This window comes from Papaver somniferum, chromosome 6 (assembly GCF_003573695.1).
Source record: "Papaver somniferum cultivar HN1 chromosome 6, ASM357369v1, whole genome shotgun sequence".
NCBI lineage: Eukaryota > Viridiplantae > Streptophyta > Magnoliopsida > Ranunculales > Papaveraceae > Papaver > Papaver somniferum.
In genome coordinates, this window is record NC_039363.1 from 91,070,483 (window position 1) to 91,089,909 (window position 19,427).

Here is a 19,427-nt window from a genome sequence, read left to right on the forward strand (position 1 = left end):
AAGATATTTGAACGAGTTGTACAAAAAAAAATCACAACCGCTAAAAAGTAAAAAGATTTTTCAAATTTGTTAAAAGAATATCTTTGTCTTAAACTTTGATGCATGATACGATCAATATACAATTATGAATTATTCTTATACTGAGGTCAGTTCCTTAAGACGGGACCGAAATAAATTATGACTTATTTCAATATGGAGTTTATTCGTAAAATATAACTGGCCCTAATCAGGACCAGAAAATTTTTATTCTTATATGAAGGTTATTCCTATATGGAGTATTCTTATATAGAGGTTCTACTATACACTCAAAGTGGTATAAATGACGACTAGGCGGGAAGGAGCTAAGCTCCTCTCCCACCATAAACATTTCAAGACAGATCGGACAATCAATTATCTTCCTCAAACTTTAACTTCGGAAAACCAGCAGCTGCAGAAGGAGCAGAAGTGGCATCAGTCGGTATGCTAGTACCATCGTCTTCATGGGTTTCATCTTGAACAAAGAAATATTCACATACCCTATAAACTAATTAAAGTAGTATGATGTAGGCTATCAGAGCAACACCTATCTTGAAAAGAAGAAACCCGTCTATGGAATCCCCTTTGTTTCTAGAGAAACCCTTATTCGCCATTGTAGTATACGAAAAGATCAATACTCTTCTTCTTCTATGAGAATATTATTGTGTATAAAGATATCAATCATCGTATTTTTATACACAAAATTGGTTAAAAAGACCAAAACCAATAATTTTTGGGTGAAAAGGATACATAGATTTTGATACTGTTTAAATGGACAAAAATGTAAAAATAGCTAGGATGTAAACAGTTTCAGCCTGCCAATTTTCAAATACTTCTTCTTATTTTTTAATTTACACAGGATGCATCCAGTTTCATCCTCGCTATTTTTTAAGTTTAAGCCAGGATGAATCCAGTTTCATCCTTGCTAATTTTTTTTTGTCCATTTCACCCATACTAATTTTTACTTGTCTATTTGAACCATGTTTTAAAAATATTTGGACAAATAACCTATTTTCCGATTTTTATAAGATGAGTGTCTCTTGCTAATAGAAGTGACCTTTTTCTTTCTTGTGATATGATATCCAAAGGACATCACATTAATCACTAATTTAGAAAGATGGAAAAAAAACATCTCATCAATTAAGTTGAAGTCTAAGTCATGCCTCATGGGCATCATGGTTATAACTTACACTCATGGATTGGAGTCAGATGTATCGAAATTGTATAAATGAAACTAATACAAGCAAATAAAAAAGGTTAATATAGCAAACTTGGTAATTAGACGAGTACTTGAATTCAAATTTTCTTCTTCTTTTAATTAAAAAAATAATTTCTCCATGACAACTAGTTTCATCCATCTACGAGTTTGCTTTTCCCATATAACCCTTGTGTATCCATTATCAAATTTTGTCTCATGAATTCTCCTACATAGAGTTTACGTACACCAAGAAAAAAACAATTTCAAAATCTTATTCGAAGTATACTCTCCTACATATAGAGTTCTTCTATCTGCATCTTTATTGGCACCATCTGTCTTCCGCATTGTTTTCACTTGAAGCCGAAGTTTATATAAATAGAATCATCAAGATCAGCATACATTGTAAATATATTTGTATAGGTTATACGTACTATCATAACTCATTAGACTTCCAACACTAACCTTTCTTCACTTTTCTATGAGATAATTGACATTTGAACAACTCTGTAAAAATAGATCTAGACATATTTGATCACATTATAACCTATGATTGTGACTCAAGATTAAAGTCTTAAAGTGTTAAATGAAAATTATTAAGCTTATAATTCGTCTGGCTAGTTTCGGCTAACATTTCATGAACAAGTCTTTGTGCTTGGTTCGGTTACGGTTTACCCTAACCAGAGTGTATATTTTGTTATGTTAATCTCAAATCAAAGATTCATCTAATTGTGGATATTGATTGCTTGGCTCCAAAGCTATCTTAGCTTAAACCTAAAGCAACCTTTGATTTTGAAAGCCTATATAAGGAGAACCTCAAGCAACTGAGATCTTTGAATCCCCTACACTTTTCTTGTATGTCCTAGTTTTAAACTGGAGTCGTCCTCTCCTTTAAACCTTTTTTTATGTTTAGCGACTAAAAAGACTTCGCTTAGGGATTCGTGAAACCAGGTCCGACTATCTTTATCTTGATAGTTCGTGTATCCTGATCATGCTACTGATTGTTGAGCCTCTAGCTCCAACTGGAAAAATAGATAAAAATTACAAAGTTTTTTTTGTCTCAGACTTTGTGATTCCACATGTATATTCTTCTATAACGATTCTTTGTTGAAATCGGAGTAGTAATTACTTGTGTTAGAGCATAACTCGGTTGAACCCACCAAGCGTTGGTATGTCAAGTTTGGTTGTCATATTTTAGTGTGTCAAAACTCATCTAAAAGTCGCTTGATTATGTACTAGAGAAAACTTCGTTTAGGTTAGACTAGAAAGTATTGGAATGTTGAGACATACAAATATTACTCGAAGACCTGAAGAACGTGGAGAAGTAACAAGCTACAACGACGATATCATCCTCCCTCTTGAGGTTAGTAATATTTACTTGAACTGTTTCATTCCTAACATATCTTTCAAGTCGTGCTATATTGGAAATATAAATGCGAAGCTGTGTATTGGATATATTACTCTAGTAGTGAGACATGATCACATGATCTTAGTATTAGGGAACTAGACTACGAAGCAACACTTATCTTTTGAACTTCTTAGATATGACATCGACATAATCTTATGAATGCTATTATGAATATGTGAATGGGTAATGGTGAAGATTTCATCTTAGAAAACAATGTTTTACATTCGTTTAAAGGAAGTACATTCATGAACTTGTTTTATGAATCGAAAGTGAAATCGCTAGGCTTATTGGTACGGCTATTCATTGCAAATCTTTGGATTGCCAATATGTGTGAGATGGTAGAACCGATCGTAACTTTGTTATGTATCTTGGTACAACTAATCACAATGCATGACTTATCATTTGGTATGATTAGTTTTGAATAATTAGTGTAATAGATCCTAAATAATCACCTGAGATGGTATGATCGATATTTGTAATTGGTGTGACCGATCTTAGTAATTGGCTTGACCGATCATAGAGAGTTGTAATCGATCCTTGTAATTGGTGTAGCGGTCTTAGTAATTGGTTTAACCGATCCTGGTAATTGATATGACCGATCCTTGTGACTGGTGTGACCGATCACAAGCAATACCATGAGTATATGGTAACAGGTCCTGGTAATTGATGTAACCGATCCTGGTAATTTATTTAACTGGTCCTGGTAACTTGTGTGGCCGATCACAAGTGTTTCAATATTAGGGTATATTTGATCCTAGTGATTGGTAGAAGCGATTGAACCCATGGATGTGATTTGATATTTGATCAGTCAAATAGTAGTCTTGGAATACATGTGAATCAATTCTAAACTTGTTTGGAGGTTTGATAAAACCGATTCCAAGAATACTCATTTATTATTTATTTTATGCAAGTTGTGTGAATTCAATTTAATTTTTGTGGTAAGCTGTTCGGGTTTCATTGTTTTTTTGTGAATGGTGATTTTAATTTTTAAATTTTCAGGTCGTTGGGAGAAATGCTGGGAGCAAGGAGACACAGGATGGGATTTGGGTCAGCCAACGCCTGTAGTGCTTCAACTTTTTGAGAAGGAAACCCTTCCCAAAGGCAGAGTTCTAGTTCCTGGATGTGGGGCTGTGAGTTTCTTATTATCAAACTTCTCTTTAGAAAATTTTGTGCATTACACCTCACAGTTTAGCTTGATTTATTGAGAAATTGTGGTCACATACTATTCACCCGAGATAATGTTAAGTAATAATACTCCAAAATTGAGTTTTGGAATGTGCCAGCCGTTACAGATACATGGTGGTTTTATAATTCTCTAACTTAAGTTTACAATTTGTAGATTTAAGTAGCTACAGATGTTTTCTTCCCCTTGCATTTTTCGCCGCTTACAGAATATTCAAACTGGCAGGGGCACGACGTGGTTGCAATTGCAAACCCCGAACGCTATGTAGTAGGCCTGGATATATTGGAAACTGCCATTAAGAGAGCAAGAGAGGTAAGGGTTGTATACGGGATAATTAGATATATGTGCATGATTAGTGCTTATGCAATTACTGTACGGTTTTTTTTTTTTTTTTAGATTTAAATAAAGAATGTAAATATTTCGTGGGAGAAGAAGTGCGAGGTCTGGATGATTATATTACCTTCCACTGTTACTGATCTGTAACAAGCTTGGACAATTGTGACTTAATAGATGAATTTGTCACCTATGCCCATCTATTTCATGCTAAGAATAAGAGTTCATGTATCTGCCCAAGAATTAGTACGTATTCGGAATGTGGTGTAGGACTAGAAAACTTGAATCTCAGATTAGTGGACCTGTTTTTTCTAACCTGATTAACTATGCCCATCTATTTCCTTTATTCTACTGATTCTTGTCCGCTAAGCACCTTAGTTGTGGTAGATCTCGGTTCCTTCTTTTGAGTCATTAAATATCACCTACCTAACCTTCTGTGAGATTGGTCGCCAGATATCTTCGTCATCGCCCAGCGCCAAATGTTTTGAGTTTGTAGAGGCGGACTTCTTCACTTGGCATCGCACGAGAGCATCTCGGGGAACACGAATGCATGAGCTGTTGAAACCAGATGGGGAGCTCATAACTCTAATGTATCCTGTAAGAGCAAGGACCCATTTATTGCTCATAATATATCTTTCTAACTTTGAGTTTTCTCAAATGATAAATGTAATCTATGAAAATTAGAAACTAAATCCAAATCTGAGAAATTCTTACATGCTTTTAAATTTAACTGTAGAATGTTTGTTTTTATTTTAATTGCAGACTACTGATCCTGATGGAGGTCCACCTTTTAAAGTTTCTGTGGCCGAGTAATTTCTAAATTCAGTTTTTTTTTCTTTCATTTCAGTGGCTCTCTTCATGTTTTTTTTTTTCTCATACATTACTTACTACAGCTTGTACCAATAAATGAGTGTTTATGTTTTCTTGGTATCATCTGATTAACTTATGAATATTTTCATCTATCTGCAGTTTTGAAGAAGTTTTGCATCCCTGGGGATTCAAGGCGACTTCTATAATAGATAACGAGCTAGCTGTAGGAAAACGAAAGGTATGTGACATTTCAAAATTTTAGGATAGAATTCACTGTAAGGTATGTGATCTCAATGCCAAACAAGCGATAGTGGTAAGCTGCCACTCTTACCACTGCTGTCATGCAGTTATTCGCGTGACAGCATGTCTCTGTCACTAATGTAAGTCAGGGACGGGGAACTAGATTTTAGGATCATCAACCTAGCGTATTAAGGCCTGATAATGGATCACTGCTGAGATAGTTAGATGGTCATAACTTTCTCTTAAGAAATCAAGGTGGTAACAACATCAATTTTGATTATATGGTGTGTTGTATTGAGGCTAATGCCTAGTGTGCCACATTAAGCCCCCATTTAAGTGTCGCATAATTTATATTTAAACAATAGGAGGATTCTAATCACATGCTTAAAATTGCATGCCACAGACATTTCCACTTTGTCGGGCCTATGGCACTCAAATGAGAATGAGTTTGAAGCTAATTTTTGGTGATGATGATTTTCTCATTATGTAGAACATCCTTCAGAAAAATCAGCATATTTTCGAAAAGGTAACATCGTCATCTACGAGGAAATTTGGAACCCCCTCCTCTTTACCTAGTAGGGTAATATAATCGCTAGCATACTAAATAACGGCTCTAGATCAAGTGAACCCTTAACTTGACACGATAATAGCATACTGTATATGCACAAACTAACATATGCCGTACCTGAAGGTCCTGAACTGCACACCATAACAGAAAGCGTTTCAGTTAATATTAGGTGTGGACAACATCATTCTGTTCCTGATAGTATTTGCATAAACGACTGAATATGTTTCTCGTGGTACTAAAATATTATTATTAATCTCTGTAATCTGTTACCTATTTGTTGATTTGGAGTCGTTTTACACATAGAATGAAAAAGATATACTCCGTACGATACGACTATTATGACTTCTGCTTGCACAAATGTCTTTACTAGGGATTACAAAACTTGTTGTTTTCGCTTTTGCAGGGCAATGAGAAGCTTGGGAGATGGAAGAGGTGTCATTAAAAATTTCTCTCCATTTTGACTAATGGAAAAGAAGAAAGCTAGTGTACTTGTTGTATCTATAGTAAATATTTCATCTATCTTGGCTCGTAAACACAAGCAGAGATGTGACAATCACAATGACAACCATCCTCGGATCCCCATTTGAAGCTGTGAGAGAGTTGTGTGAGGCGTAACCTGAGTGTTAAAACAAATATTTTTATTTTATGTTTTTAGCTGTTACAGTTTTCTGCAGCTGCTATGACAGAATTGTTCAGTTTCAATTCTGTTATCACAGATGATGAATTATCAAAACTTAAAATAATAAATAAATGCTATTGAAATTTCAATCAAAGTGCAAGATGCAAATTTCTTAAAGAAACATAAATTGAAATTCCAGCAGTTCCAACACTAACAAGCAAAACCTAACACAAAAACAACTAGAGTCGCAGCTAAGACTAGAAAAAGACTGTTGTAAGAAAATTCAGATGCTGAAGAAGAATTAGGCGGCATAGTAACAGTTTAGGCATGCCTCGGTAGAAGAAGTAGGTGACATAGTTGGAGTCGAAGCTGTATATGAATCTGAATCACATGATATGGCTCCATTTATGTCTGCTCCTTCATCATATGGCCATCCAGAACCGGGTACGACGAAATAGCCAAGACCAAAGGCTGGTTCGGTCCTAAAATTCCTAATATATTCAGAATTGGTAGCCATAATATCAACTTTGAGGCCGTTCCTACAGTCTACAGGATTGCCACTGATGAAATACTGGTGGCCTACTTTTGTTATCGGTACTTCGTCAAACCCGGTGTTGTAGGTGGCGAGTGGAGACGTGGCATCACATGATTCGAAATCACAATAAGTGACTTCCATGACATTAGTAATGTTGGGATTATAAACGAATTCCAGACTGTCACCAACTAGAAACGCTGGTTGCAAGGCCCAATCAGTGTAATTATACTGAGACTGACCGGACCAACCACCAGCATTACCAACTTTCCAAAAAAAACCATTCACCATTAAAGGAGGCGCGAACATTGCTGGAGTCGAAGCTGCTCCTCCGGTCGACGAATCCGAGGTTTGAGTCGTGGTTGATCCTCCAATAGATGGATCTTCGGGTATGCCTTCATGGCCAGACCGTAAATACCTAAGATATGGTGAATTGGTAGCCATAATATCAATCCTGAGGCCATTCTTACAGTCAACAGGATTGCCACTGATGAAAAACTGTTCGGGTTTTGTTATTGGAATTGTGTCGTTCCCGGAGTTGTAGGTGGCGAGTGGAGATGTTGCATCACAACGTCTGTAATCAGTAAAACTCACTTCTAAGACATTAGTGGTGTAGGGATCATAGACAAAACGAAGACTGTCATCACCAACTATAAACGCTGGTTTCGCCGCCCAGTCAGTATAATCAAGTTGAGACTGACCGGACCAACCAGCATCATCACCAACATTCCAAACAATACCATTCACCATTAAAGGAACCGCAATAACCAAAATTAACAAGGAAAACAGGAACTTGCTGTTGAAACCCATGACGAATTATCTTAACTTGAATAATCAAAGAATATGGTAGTTCTGAGATTGTGTGTGAAGATTAAGCATAGGCCATCATCAGGTATATATATATAGAGAGAGAGAGCTTGGTTTTGGGATGATTTGTTGTATTCTAAACGGATCCAGACTTCTAGTTCTACCAGGAATATATAGGAGATTGTGTTCGTTAATACTGTTGTACTCTGAAACGGATATTTAGAATTTCTAGTTTAGTTAGGAATAGCAGGGAGCTTGGTTTTGGGGATGGCTTGTGATGCTCTAAAAGGATTCAGATATCTAGTTCTGTTAGAAATTGGAGCATAGAGCTTGGTTTTGTTGTAGTCGAATAAAGGATTCACAATTCTAGTTGCAGTAGCAATCATTAGGATGATCATCAATAAGCAGGCTTCGTATGTTAATACTGTTGCACTCTAAAACGGATACTATTCAGAATTTCAAGTCTTGCAAGGAATAGGGGAGGTTCTCGTATTTCTTGGTGGTGGTGCCCTCAAAATCGGCAACGGATTCAGAATACTCTTCTAACTAAACATTATCAAAACTAGAAACGTCCTGAATACGTGGAGAGTGTGGTGATTGATCTGCCTGAGCTACGTAATTGTTTGGTGACGGAGTAGGTTCGCAGTTGCTGCCTGGAAATCTGGTGAACTGTCAGGTTTGTCCTTTAACCCTTATTAATAGTTCACTTGTCATTTGTCTCGTATTCTTTGGTTTGTCATCAAAACTCCCGCAACTTTCTTTGAAAGACGTTAGATTGATGAAAGATGTTAAACGTGCGTGGATACTTAAGCATGTATTATGCCCAACAGGGATCCCAAAATCGACCCCCCAGGTTTGAAAATGCCCCGGACGTTAGGCAAAAAATCAAAATGCCCCATCCCGTTAGTTTTCATATTTTGGTCAAAATTGGGGCATTTTCACTACCTTTGACCAGTCAACTATAGTGTGATTTTTCATTTTTGCCCTTCGCAAGAAAAAATACCCGACACGTACTGATATGGTTCTCTTAACACGTGGGCATCTATTTCAAGGACACGTGGTCAAGGACTGACACCTGTAGCAAATGTGTGTTTCGTACGTGTGCTACAGGTATTATCTTCACCAAAATCGATTTTCAGCCACAGAAAGAAATCGAAAGTTCAGAGAGCGATAGGGTTACAGGCGAGAGAGATCGAGAGATTGAGAGATTGATAGACCGGAAGGACAAAGGGAACTAAGAGGCAGGTTTTCTCTTCCCGGTGACGAACAGGTAAGTTTTTTGTTCAGAAATTTGACGTTTTAGGGTTTGTGATTAACCATGTGATGAGTATGTTTCTACATTTGATCTGTTTGATTTGGTATATGCTTTACGATTTGGGGTTAGGGTTTGTGAAATTGGTTTGCGATTTAGGATATGGGTTAGGATATTTATGATTTTTGATTTTTCGATTCAGGGAATGTGATTATGAAATTTGTTTGAGATGATGTTGTTATAATCTGAAGTTAGGGTTTGTGACGATTTGAGATTTAAACTGAGTTGGTAATGGCTGCAGGGTGATTTCAGAAAGTAGAAATTAGTGTTTGTTTGTGAAACTGAAGAAAATTGGTATGATTATGAAATTAGTATGATTATGAAATTTGATTGTGTTGTAATTTGATTCAGGGAAAATGAAATTAGTATGATTATGAAATTTTTGGTATGATTACTGTAATCATTAGTATGATTACTGCAAAACATTTCTGTAACTACCATGGCTGCTAACACCCTTGCTGTATTATTTTGTTTCATTACTGTAAAAAAATTTCCTGTAAAAATTTGTTTCATTACTGTAATCATATTATTCAGTGTTTTGTTTCATACTATTTGTTTACAGTAATGATTACTGTAAAATTTGTTTCACTACTGTAATAATTATTGTTTTTTTGTTGGGGATCTGTTACAGAATGGGTAGCAAGGATAGGAATTTCTGGTTAACTGATATAGGTGGCCGGTTTAGAGACTTGCATATTCTTGGTTGTAAAGCTGGTACCAGTGGAGATGCTTTTATGGCTATGGTAAAGACTAGGTTGGTGAATGAACAAGGTATGAATTCTACACTTGAACTGTTTTTATTTAATGATGAAGAAGGGAATGCATGTGATAAGTGTGAATCAGAAGAAATGTTTATTTCATTTTGGAACAAAGGGAAAGTAAATAAAGATAATTTGGTCAGACTGTGGTTCACTCCAATTATTCCTACTCCTTCAGTGAGAGAATGGGGTTATGTTTATGATGCTTCCAGTGTTATTGGGGTAAGTGGTGTGACTAATTATATCAGCCCAGTGAGGAAGAAAACTGTTAGTAAAAGGGTAGAGGTTAGGAGGAGTCCAAGACTTAATAAGACTGCTACTGTTAGTGGGCTTAAATATATGAGACCAACAAGACTTGATTTTGAGCATGAAGAGCAAGTGGAATTGACACAAGCATCTGTTGCTGACAACCATGTTCATGAATCTCAAAGTATTCCTACACAGTCATCTGTTGCAGCCAACCATGTACAGGGGTATGAAGATGACCAGGTGAATTTGCCTAATGTACATCAAGATGAGTGTCATCCTGATGACAAGCCTGACTTTCTCTTTAAGGACTATGATGAGGAAGAGGATGGTGAAGATGAAAGTGAGGATGAGAGTGGAGATGATAGTGAAGAAGAAACACAATAACAGATGAATTATGAAGATTGGGTTTCTATGTGTTCTATGGGTATAGATGTTGGTAATGACCCTGATGATTGTAATGAAGATTTCAATGTAGGTGGCTTTTATGAAGAGCAGAGTGCACCAGTGAATGCATCTTCAGATGAAGATCTTCCCAGCCAAGAGGTCACTCAAGAGGAAGAAACTAAGTTTCTTAACGTGTCACAGAGATGAAAGTTTCTTTGTTCTGAGTAACATTGTGTTCGATAAAATGAATTTTTAATATTTTGATTTTATGGTCTTGGTGGGAATGGAATTTAGGACTTTTTGGTTTCTAAGAGCTCTTTCTATGAGCGAATGAAATAGGTTCTTTAGTCCCACATTAGGCATAACTAAAGCGGAGTTCCATTGTATAGCTTTTTCTTTATGGATAGTTAGTAAAACAATGTGGGTGGAACCGGTAGGGAGAAATATTTTTTTTTCCACTAAGGGCTTAGGCTTAGGGCTCGAGCTGGTGCTTGCGCCATGGACTTTGGTCAACCAAGACTTTCCTTTTTGGAAAAATTTCTTTTGATTTATTTCCTAATCATTTTGAAAATCAAAACAAATTATGTCTTAAATATGAGGGGCATGTGACCCGGATGAATTTATTCTCTTACCAAAAACATTTTTCTTAACGGATTTATTTGCATGGATATCGACATTTTCTTACCGTTTTTTGAATGTTGATGACAGAATTATGTCGACATCATGGCAACATTATTTCGCATGCACTATTGATTCGCACATTAATGTGCATTGATTTCACCCTCTCTGTTTTCCTATAAAAAGAATTCGAAACTTTCATTTTCATTTGTGTCCAGAAGAGCTACTATCCTCTTCTTTTCGTCTCTCTCCCTCTGTGTGGTCTTTTTCTTTTCTTCCGTGCATTGCTGTTGAGTTCATATAAGTGGGCAAGTATTGTAGTACTAACAATACTTGCAACGGGCAGTTTTATCCTGGATACAACTTGACCACAGGGTATAGGCATCACTCATTCTTGAGGCGTACCGGTCAACTATTTTGTTAAGGACAGCGTGTTGAACACGTGAATCTGTCCTCTATTTGCTGTCCATTTGAGTGTTTATTTACCTTCCATAAATTTTACTTCTAACATATTTCTTTGAGTGTTTTGTTGTTACAGTTGCAACAATCTTAACACAATAGTTTTTTTCTGTCTGTAACAATGGGTAAGAACGATGTTGAAAGGCCTGACAAATTTTCTGGGAAATATTTCAAAAGATGGCAATCGAAGATGTTATTTTTTCCGAGTTATCATGAGTTAGATCATTATGTTTTGGTTGCTTTTGATGAGAGTTTGAAGGATATGGGACGTGAACTTGAGTCGGAGGATTGGGTTAGGCAGAACTATATGGCCAAAAATCATATTCTGAACTGTTTAGAAGATGCTCGGTATGACTTCTACATGGAAAAAGAGAACTTTAATGCTTTTGATTTATGGGCTGCTTTGGAGGCAAAATACCAAGCTGAAACTTCCGGAAGTAAGAAATTCTTGGTAGCTAGGCTTTATGAGTATAAAATGGTGAATGACAAATCTGTGGTTGATCAATTCCTTGAACTCCAGAAAATTATGAATGAAATTCTTGCGGAAGGTATGGTGATTGATGAAACTTTTCAAGTGTCTACTGTCATCGAGAAATTTCCTTCTTCCTAGTCCGAGTACAAGAAGAAACTGAGACATGAAACTACTGAATTTACTATGGTTGATTTGGGTAAGAACATTCAAGTGGAAGAATTATTGTGATCCAAGGAAAAAAATGTATCTTCTGCAAGGGACATGTCTAACAAAGCTCATGTGACTAAACACAAAGGTTCCAACGCTGATAAGAACCGAAACAACTCCAAGAAACCTCCCGGCAAGAAAGGTATGTTTCAGAAATCCAAATCTAGCATTAATAAAATTAAGGGTGATTGTTATGCTTGTGGAAATCCTGGACATATGGCGGTTCACTGTAGAAACCGTAAGGACCTTAAAAAGAAAAATAATGCTAATTTGGTTGAAAACAACAAAGATGAATTTTCTGGCACGGTGTATCAAGTAAATTTGGTAATAAATGTGAGAGACTGGTGGGTAGACTCTGGTGCTACCAAACACGTCTGTGGAAACAGAGATATGTTCACCTCCTATAATAAGGTAGGGGAAGGAGAAAAACTCTATATGAATAACTCATCTGCAGCTGAGGTTGTAGGAAAAGGCAAAGTTGGGCTCAAACTAACTTCTGGCAAGACTCTCACATTGAATGAAGTTCTTCATGTTCCGGACATCTGCAAAAATCTTGTTTCTTGTGCTGTTTTAGATGAAAAGGGTTTTAAAATTGTAGTAGAATCTGAGAAATGTGTTGTAACTAAGGGTAAGGATTATGTGGGGTAGGGTTATAAGACTGAGGGTCTGTATAAGATTAATGTAAACTCTGTTGTTATGAATAAGAATGAGTCTTCTGCTTATGTTTGTGAGTCTTTGAATGTTTGGCAAGGTAGACTTGGACATGTTAATTATAATTCAATGCTTAAACTAGCCAATGCAGGCTGCATACCCAAATTTAGTTTGGAAAATGAACACAAATGTGAAATATGCGTAGAATCAAAATTTGCTAGAAAACCTTTTAGAAAAAATGTTCATAGAAACTCTAAACCCTTAGAAATAATTCACTCAGACCTAGTTGACATGGAATCGGTTCAAACTAGAGGTGGTAAGAAATGGTTTGGTACTTTTATAGAAGACTGTACTAGGTATTGTCACATATATTTTCTTAGAGGTAAGGACGATTCCTTGGAAGCCTTTAAGAGGTATAAACTAGAAGTTGAAAACCAATTGAATACTACCATTAAAACCATTAAGTCTGACCATGGTGGTGAGTACATAACTCCTATAGAAGATTTCTGTGTAGAACATGGCATAATGCACGAGATTACCCCTCCTTATTCACCTCAGTCGAATGGTGTAGCTGAACGTAAGAACCGTACTCTTAAGGAGATGATGAATTCCAAGTTAATTAGTTCAGGATTACCTTCGAACTTCTGGGGGGAAGCTGTCCTCTCAGCCTGCTATATCCTGAACAGAGTACCTTTTAAAGGATCAGATAAAACTCCATATGAATTGTGGAAAGGTAGACAACCTTCTTTAGCATACTTTAAAGTGTGGGGGTGTTTGTCTAAGGTTCAGATCCCTAAACCTAAAGCAACCAAGATAGGACCCAAAACTGTTGACTGTGTCTTCATAGGGTATCCTGAGCATACACCTGCATATAGATTTATGGTTGTGAGTTCTGATATTTATGAAATTGGTGTGAATACTATTATGGAGTCTAGGGATGCTGTGTTTTTTGAAAATGTTTTTCCATTAAAATCTGACTCTCGTAAGAGAGGTGTTGATCCCCTAGATATCCCTTCAACCAGTCAGACTTTACCTTTAGAGGTAGATGAAGTAGAAATTGATCCTAGGAGAAGTAAAAGGGCTAGAACCAAAACCTCCTTTAGACCTGATTTCGTAACACTAGCAGAGTTTGATCCTAAAACCTATAGAGAATCCATGACTTCTTCTGAAAATCTGACTTCGTTTTTGCATGCCTTCGATTGGGAAAAAATATCGTTTTTGTATGCCTTGCAACATTATTTCTAACTTCTCCTTGTAAACTATCTGTTTTCAGGTCTTGTTCCTTACGATGTCTTCGGCTAGCATTTTGCATTCATGTTAACGATAGTGCATGGATTAACATGGCCAGGAAATCTATTCTAACGGAGGAACTTGAAATATGCCACTATCATTTCTCAGAGAACGAGCCTGATATACATATGCCACCCACTGTATACATATGGTATAGTTTTTATTTTATTTTTTCTTTCCTAGTCATCATTATGTTAGACTCTTTATGCAAAATCTCCTCTTGAATTTTTTTCCTCTTCTGTATTCAATTTATGCGTCAGAGCAGTCTACCAAGGACCAACTGAATGCAGAATTGACAGAATCGTGATGATGCAGCACTTGGTAATACGAATCTAGAGACATTGCAAATTATACAAGGTTTGTATAACGGATCAGTTTAACGGGATGAACCCTGTCTAGAGCATTATTTTTCTCATATTTTTTATTTTACTTTGCACTTCAATGTTGGTTATCTACTTGTAGTTCTTTGTTGAGGATAGACATATCTGGACAGTTGTTTTTTTTTTTTTTTTTTGGCATGAGCTATTTTATGACATGCACCCTTTTCTTTTGAAGATAATCATGTGTTTGGGGTGTCTCAGTTTGATACTAGGGTTCCAAATCATGATCAGTTGATTGGATGGGGATTGTAGATAAAATAATACTCCCTCAATTTCTGGAAAAGTATTACTTTCACCTTTTCAATTTGACCTATTTTTAAGTTAAAATGAAAAAATAAAAGTATCTCTATTCTAAAAACGGAGGTAGTATATCACAAATAATGAATTATCAAAACCTAATTATAAATAAATTCTGCTGAAATTTCAATCAAAGTGTCACTACAAATTTCAAAATAAAACATGAAATAAAATTCCGGTTCCAACACTAATAAAAAAAACCTGCTTAAACAAAACAAAGATAAAAAACTAATAAACAAAACCCAATGTAGGAACAACTAGAGCCGCAGCTAAAACAAGAAGAAGACTGTTGGAACAAAATTTAAATACAGAAGATGTAGGAGAACTAGGCGACCTGTTAACAGTTTTGGGTTCCCCTCCTGCCTGGGCCGAAGTTGGTGACATAGTTGGAGGTGAAGCTGCTGCCCCTCCGGTCGATGAATTTGAATCACATGACATGGTTTCGATCAAGTGATGTTCTCTAGGTTCATCATCGGGTATGCTGACATAGCCATTAGGGCCGTAGGGTGGGTTGGACCTCCAATACCTAAAATACGGTGAATCATAAGCTAGAATACGGGAAAAATATGGTTTAGTCCAAAATTTTATCCAAATATACTAGTTAGTCCACACTCATTCAATTAGGTACAAATTAGTCCTTTATTTATTTGAAATATGGAAAGTACACTATTAACCCTTAATATTTACAATTTAATCCAACTATTTTCAGTTTAGTCCACATTGACTTATGATGACGTCACCAATTTTAAATAATATAAAAATAATTTTAAAATGTTTTATCTTTCGAACCACTCATCCAAAATTCATAAACTTTATATATTTGGAAAGCTCTTTCCGAGATCTACAAAAAGAGTACTCATATGACTATATAATTTTCATTTTAAAAAAAATCTTAGTTTACATTGGTATACAAACACTACAAAAATCCAAAGACAAGACAAGGTGTACCAGTTTATACACCACATACAATTTTCCACCTAAGCATCACTAAGGAACATGCTATTAAAATCTAACACATAGCAAGTACCTAAAAACATAGTAAGTATGCTACTCGAATCCAGAAAAGCGTCCATCTACAGAACCTGTCCATTGTTCTTCTCCACTTTCTTAAGCTTCCTTGAAAAGTACCTAAACACATAGCAAGCATGCTATTAAAATCACCTCATGATATCGAAAAACAACAACTTATGGTTTCATCAAGAATTAGTTTTTTTATTTTTTATTTTTGAGAGAGCAGAATGATGCATAATTATGTACACCTACAAAAATTTAACATCCATACCCACAAAACAGACCATATATTACAATGGTGTGTAACTATGTACACATAAAATAATCCAACTAATCCAACATCCATACACACAAAACTGGTCATATATAATACTGAGATTGTACAATGGTGTACACACCTACAAAAATCAACAAATCCAACATACATACCCACAAAAAAAGACCATAAAATCATGAGAGAGCATAATGGTGTACAACAATATACATGCTTACAAAAATCCATCATGTATACTCAGAAAACATGCATATAGTGTTGAGATAGCACAGTGGTGTACAACTATGTACTCACCTATAAAAAATTTAAAACAAACAAACATCCATACCCACAAATAACTCATATATATTGTTCAGATTGTAAAATGGTACACAACTATGTACACACCTATAAAAACCCAAAAAACCCAACATACATACCAAAAAAATCCATAAAATAATGAGAGAGTATAATGTTGTACAACTATGTACACACCTACAAAAATTCCAACACCCGTACACATTAGTGCTTTCCCTAATTTTTGGTTTGTATACATAAAATATAAGTGCACTCTATGTACACACCACTAAGCCCTTTGATGCTTATAAGTCCCTAAATTTTACTACCTAACTACGACTTGGGGTGATGATACCCGACATTAGAATAATTCTATGTTTGTTGTGTATAGACAAGTCTAAATGAAAGTACTAGTTTATTAGATTTCAGGTTCATAGTCAATGCAGAAATGAAGTGCACGACTTACAACAAGTACGTATGATAAAACTAGTGCACTAAAAAGTACACTTCGCATAACTGGTGTACAAACAAGTGAACCTTGTATAGCGGGTATAATAAAAAAAATGCACATAAAGATTCTACCAGTATTTAACCGTTCAAAAGAATATCTTCAGAGATTTCACAAGGAATAAATGGTTAGAGGGGGCACAAGTGAGGAATTTACCTTGCCAACTTCACTATTCAGAGATGCTATTCCTTTTCTTGTTGACGATATCGTTATCTACAGAAAGAAAATATATGAAATCACGACAAGCCAAGATAGAATGAAAGAAAATATAAGACAAATAAAGTAGAAAAACAAGGGTAGTAAGAAACATTTATCAATATCAAAATGATAGTACTTGGTAAAAATGCAAGTATAGCTAACATCATTCATAACATATTCAGTCACAACTAAGAAACCATGTATACACAAAAAATGATTTAAAATGTCCTAAAAGTTGAAAGCATCACTTTGTTGCCTATTTCTGAAATTACAGCTACATGTTACTATCGAATGCCGATATTAGCGTAATCTGATACTTAATGAGAAATCAAACTTGAATAAGAAAAATTATTAATAATCAACATGTGTATAACTATGTACACATTAATAATCAACAAGTACAACTATGTGCACATTTCAACAGGTGTACAACTATGTACACACTGACAATAAACAGGTGTACAACTATGTACACGTTAATAATAAACAGGTGTACCACTATGTACACGCTAACAATCAACTGGTGCATACTAACAACTTTGGCTCACGTATTTCCTTACATAAAATATACTTCTAATGAACACACCACAACAAGTTCCTATATCAGTAAGACATTGTCTAAGAGAATATTAGGTGCTACGTTTTTGTCTCACTTTGACAAAGACCAACATCAAATGTAATTTTACTATAGCATCTACTAAGTGACCACTTTGAAACAAGCATTCAAAGAGTTGTATTCAGATGCCTAAGCTTCGATATCAATAAACTAGATGTGAATCTATACAAGCCCCTTGGAATGATCTAGCATGTTAAGTAAAAATCTAGAAAATAATGAGTAACTTCAGTTAAATTAGAAATTAGATGAACTACTGATGGTTCACATACTTGTATCATGACTGGATCAGACGTTGATGATGAGTGCCAAATAATGTATATATTTATCCCTTTTTGTTGGCAATTTAACTCATCTTTTATGCATTAATTCTACATTTTATCCCATATTCTGTATTTTCATTGTTTTCAAGAATAAATATTTTTATTAATTAATTTTGCATTTTTAGGTAATAAGTAAAGTTCGGATGAGTCGCGGGGCAAAAAGAGCAGAAAAGTAGTGAAAAGCCGGGAGAAATCACGCAAGGAAGCCGCGAAGAATGGTGCGCACAACCTCATTTTCTACACACAAAAACGCCTCCGTTCTCAGCCATCAGATCAGTTCTCAGAAGCATCCGACGGCCGCTCCTTCATAGAGCATCAAAATATGAAGTCTCTGCCAAGCACCACAGCGCTGAAATTCCAAGCCTTCAGATTAGATGGTAGTTGAATCCAACGGTCGCTCCCTTGCTGTTCATCAACGTTTGATATCTCCGCCTTACACTAAAACACCTAACCCCATCTAGAGCCGTTAACTTCGTTGTATCAAAAAATCTGACGGTCGCTCCTCGCTTGCCTCCGCATCACCATCCGATCTACCTACCATCTTCGCATCTCGCAGCTCAGAGTCACAGAACATCAAGACTCGATGGATTCGCCTAACACCCTAGAAACCGAACCCTACCACCTAACCATACACCCCCCTTCTCTCCCAAACCATCGATCCCCTCTCCTCCATCACCTCCCTCTGCAGAAACTCCACGACCACCACCAGCTCCGCCACCAACCTTCTTCACCTCCACTGCCACCACCAACTCTCCACTGTCACTACCAAATACCACATACACGCCATAGCTACCTCCCATACCTCTATAGCCATCTAACTTATTGATTTTTCACCACTGAAACCCTAGGTGATAAATCAATAAACTAGGTGAGGCTATAAGACGTAATTGAAGCATGGGAAAGGTGCAGCAGACCAAGGAGAGTAATGGGTCGAGTTCAATTTGATGTTGCTACATCAAATTAGGTAAGAATTTACCAAACCATAGCTCTGTCAATTTGGGGATTTTTGGGTGAAAAGGGTGTAAACCCTAATGATGTAATTGGGTATAAATTGGGACTATGGGTGTGTGTGAGAGAGTATGCTTGGATTAGCCTGCATCCAGGACTCTCATGTCCTGTTAATGTTAATTGTTATGCTTAGGATGCTCCTGTTAAAATTGTTTGTCTCCTGTTAAATGTGCTCCTGTTAAAATTGTTATGTGCTTGTTTTAATTTCATGTTTTGACTTCCAATCAATTCCTGTTAATGTTGTTGCTCACTGTTAGTTTAAATGCTCAGTGTTAATGTTTAATTCACTGTCATATAATATTATGTTCCTGTTAATGCTAGGCTAGAAGCCTCTGAAGCTTTGATTTGATTGTGCAATGGAAGAAATCAGTGCTCATAGCAAGCTGATTATCTTGCCATTCCTTGTGTATGCTTAGGTTGCACTGTTGA

The 19,427-nt window shown here is 36.1% G+C and overlaps 2 protein-coding genes across 2 annotated transcripts; one reads left to right on the forward strand and one right to left on the reverse strand.

Annotated features, from left to right (window-relative positions):
* The first annotated feature begins 1,243 nt into the window (after positions 1 to 1,243).
* Positions 1,244 to 6,322, forward strand: LOC113291065 (probable thiocyanate methyltransferase 2). The gene is made up of 7 exons (XM_026540642.1): positions 1,244 to 1,271; positions 3,618 to 3,748; positions 4,027 to 4,113; positions 4,588 to 4,731; positions 4,897 to 4,943; positions 5,104 to 5,182; positions 6,156 to 6,322. The coding sequence occupies exons 1-7, from the start codon at positions 1,244 to 1,246 to the stop codon at positions 6,192 to 6,194; spliced, it is 555 nt and encodes a 184-aa protein (XP_026396427.1). The 3' UTR covers positions 6,195 to 6,322.
* A 350-nt stretch (positions 6,323 to 6,672) lies between these two features.
* Positions 6,673 to 7,713, reverse strand: LOC113291066. The gene has a single exon (XM_026540643.1). It carries the CDS (start codon positions 7,711 to 7,713, stop codon positions 6,673 to 6,675), a length of 1,041 nt encoding a protein of 346 aa, XP_026396428.1.
* Positions 7,714 to 19,427: the final 11,714 nt, after the last annotated feature.

Excerpts from the sequence above, each read along its gene's own strand:
- LOC113291066 (XM_026540643.1), bottom strand. The coding sequence starts at position 7,713 with ATGGGTTTCAACAGCAAGTTCCTGTTTTCCTTGTTAATTTTGGTTATT.
- LOC113291065 (XM_026540642.1), top strand. The coding sequence starts at position 1,244 with ATGAAACTAATACAAGCAAATAAAAAAG. Across the intron at positions 4,732-4,896 it reads TCATAACTCTAATGTATCCT|ACTACTGATCCTGATGGAGG; the intron begins GTAAGAGCAAGG and ends TTTTAATTGCAG. Across the intron at positions 5,183-6,155 it reads TAGCTGTAGGAAAACGAAAG|GGCAATGAGAAGCTTGGGAG; the intron begins GTATGTGACATT and ends TCGCTTTTGCAG.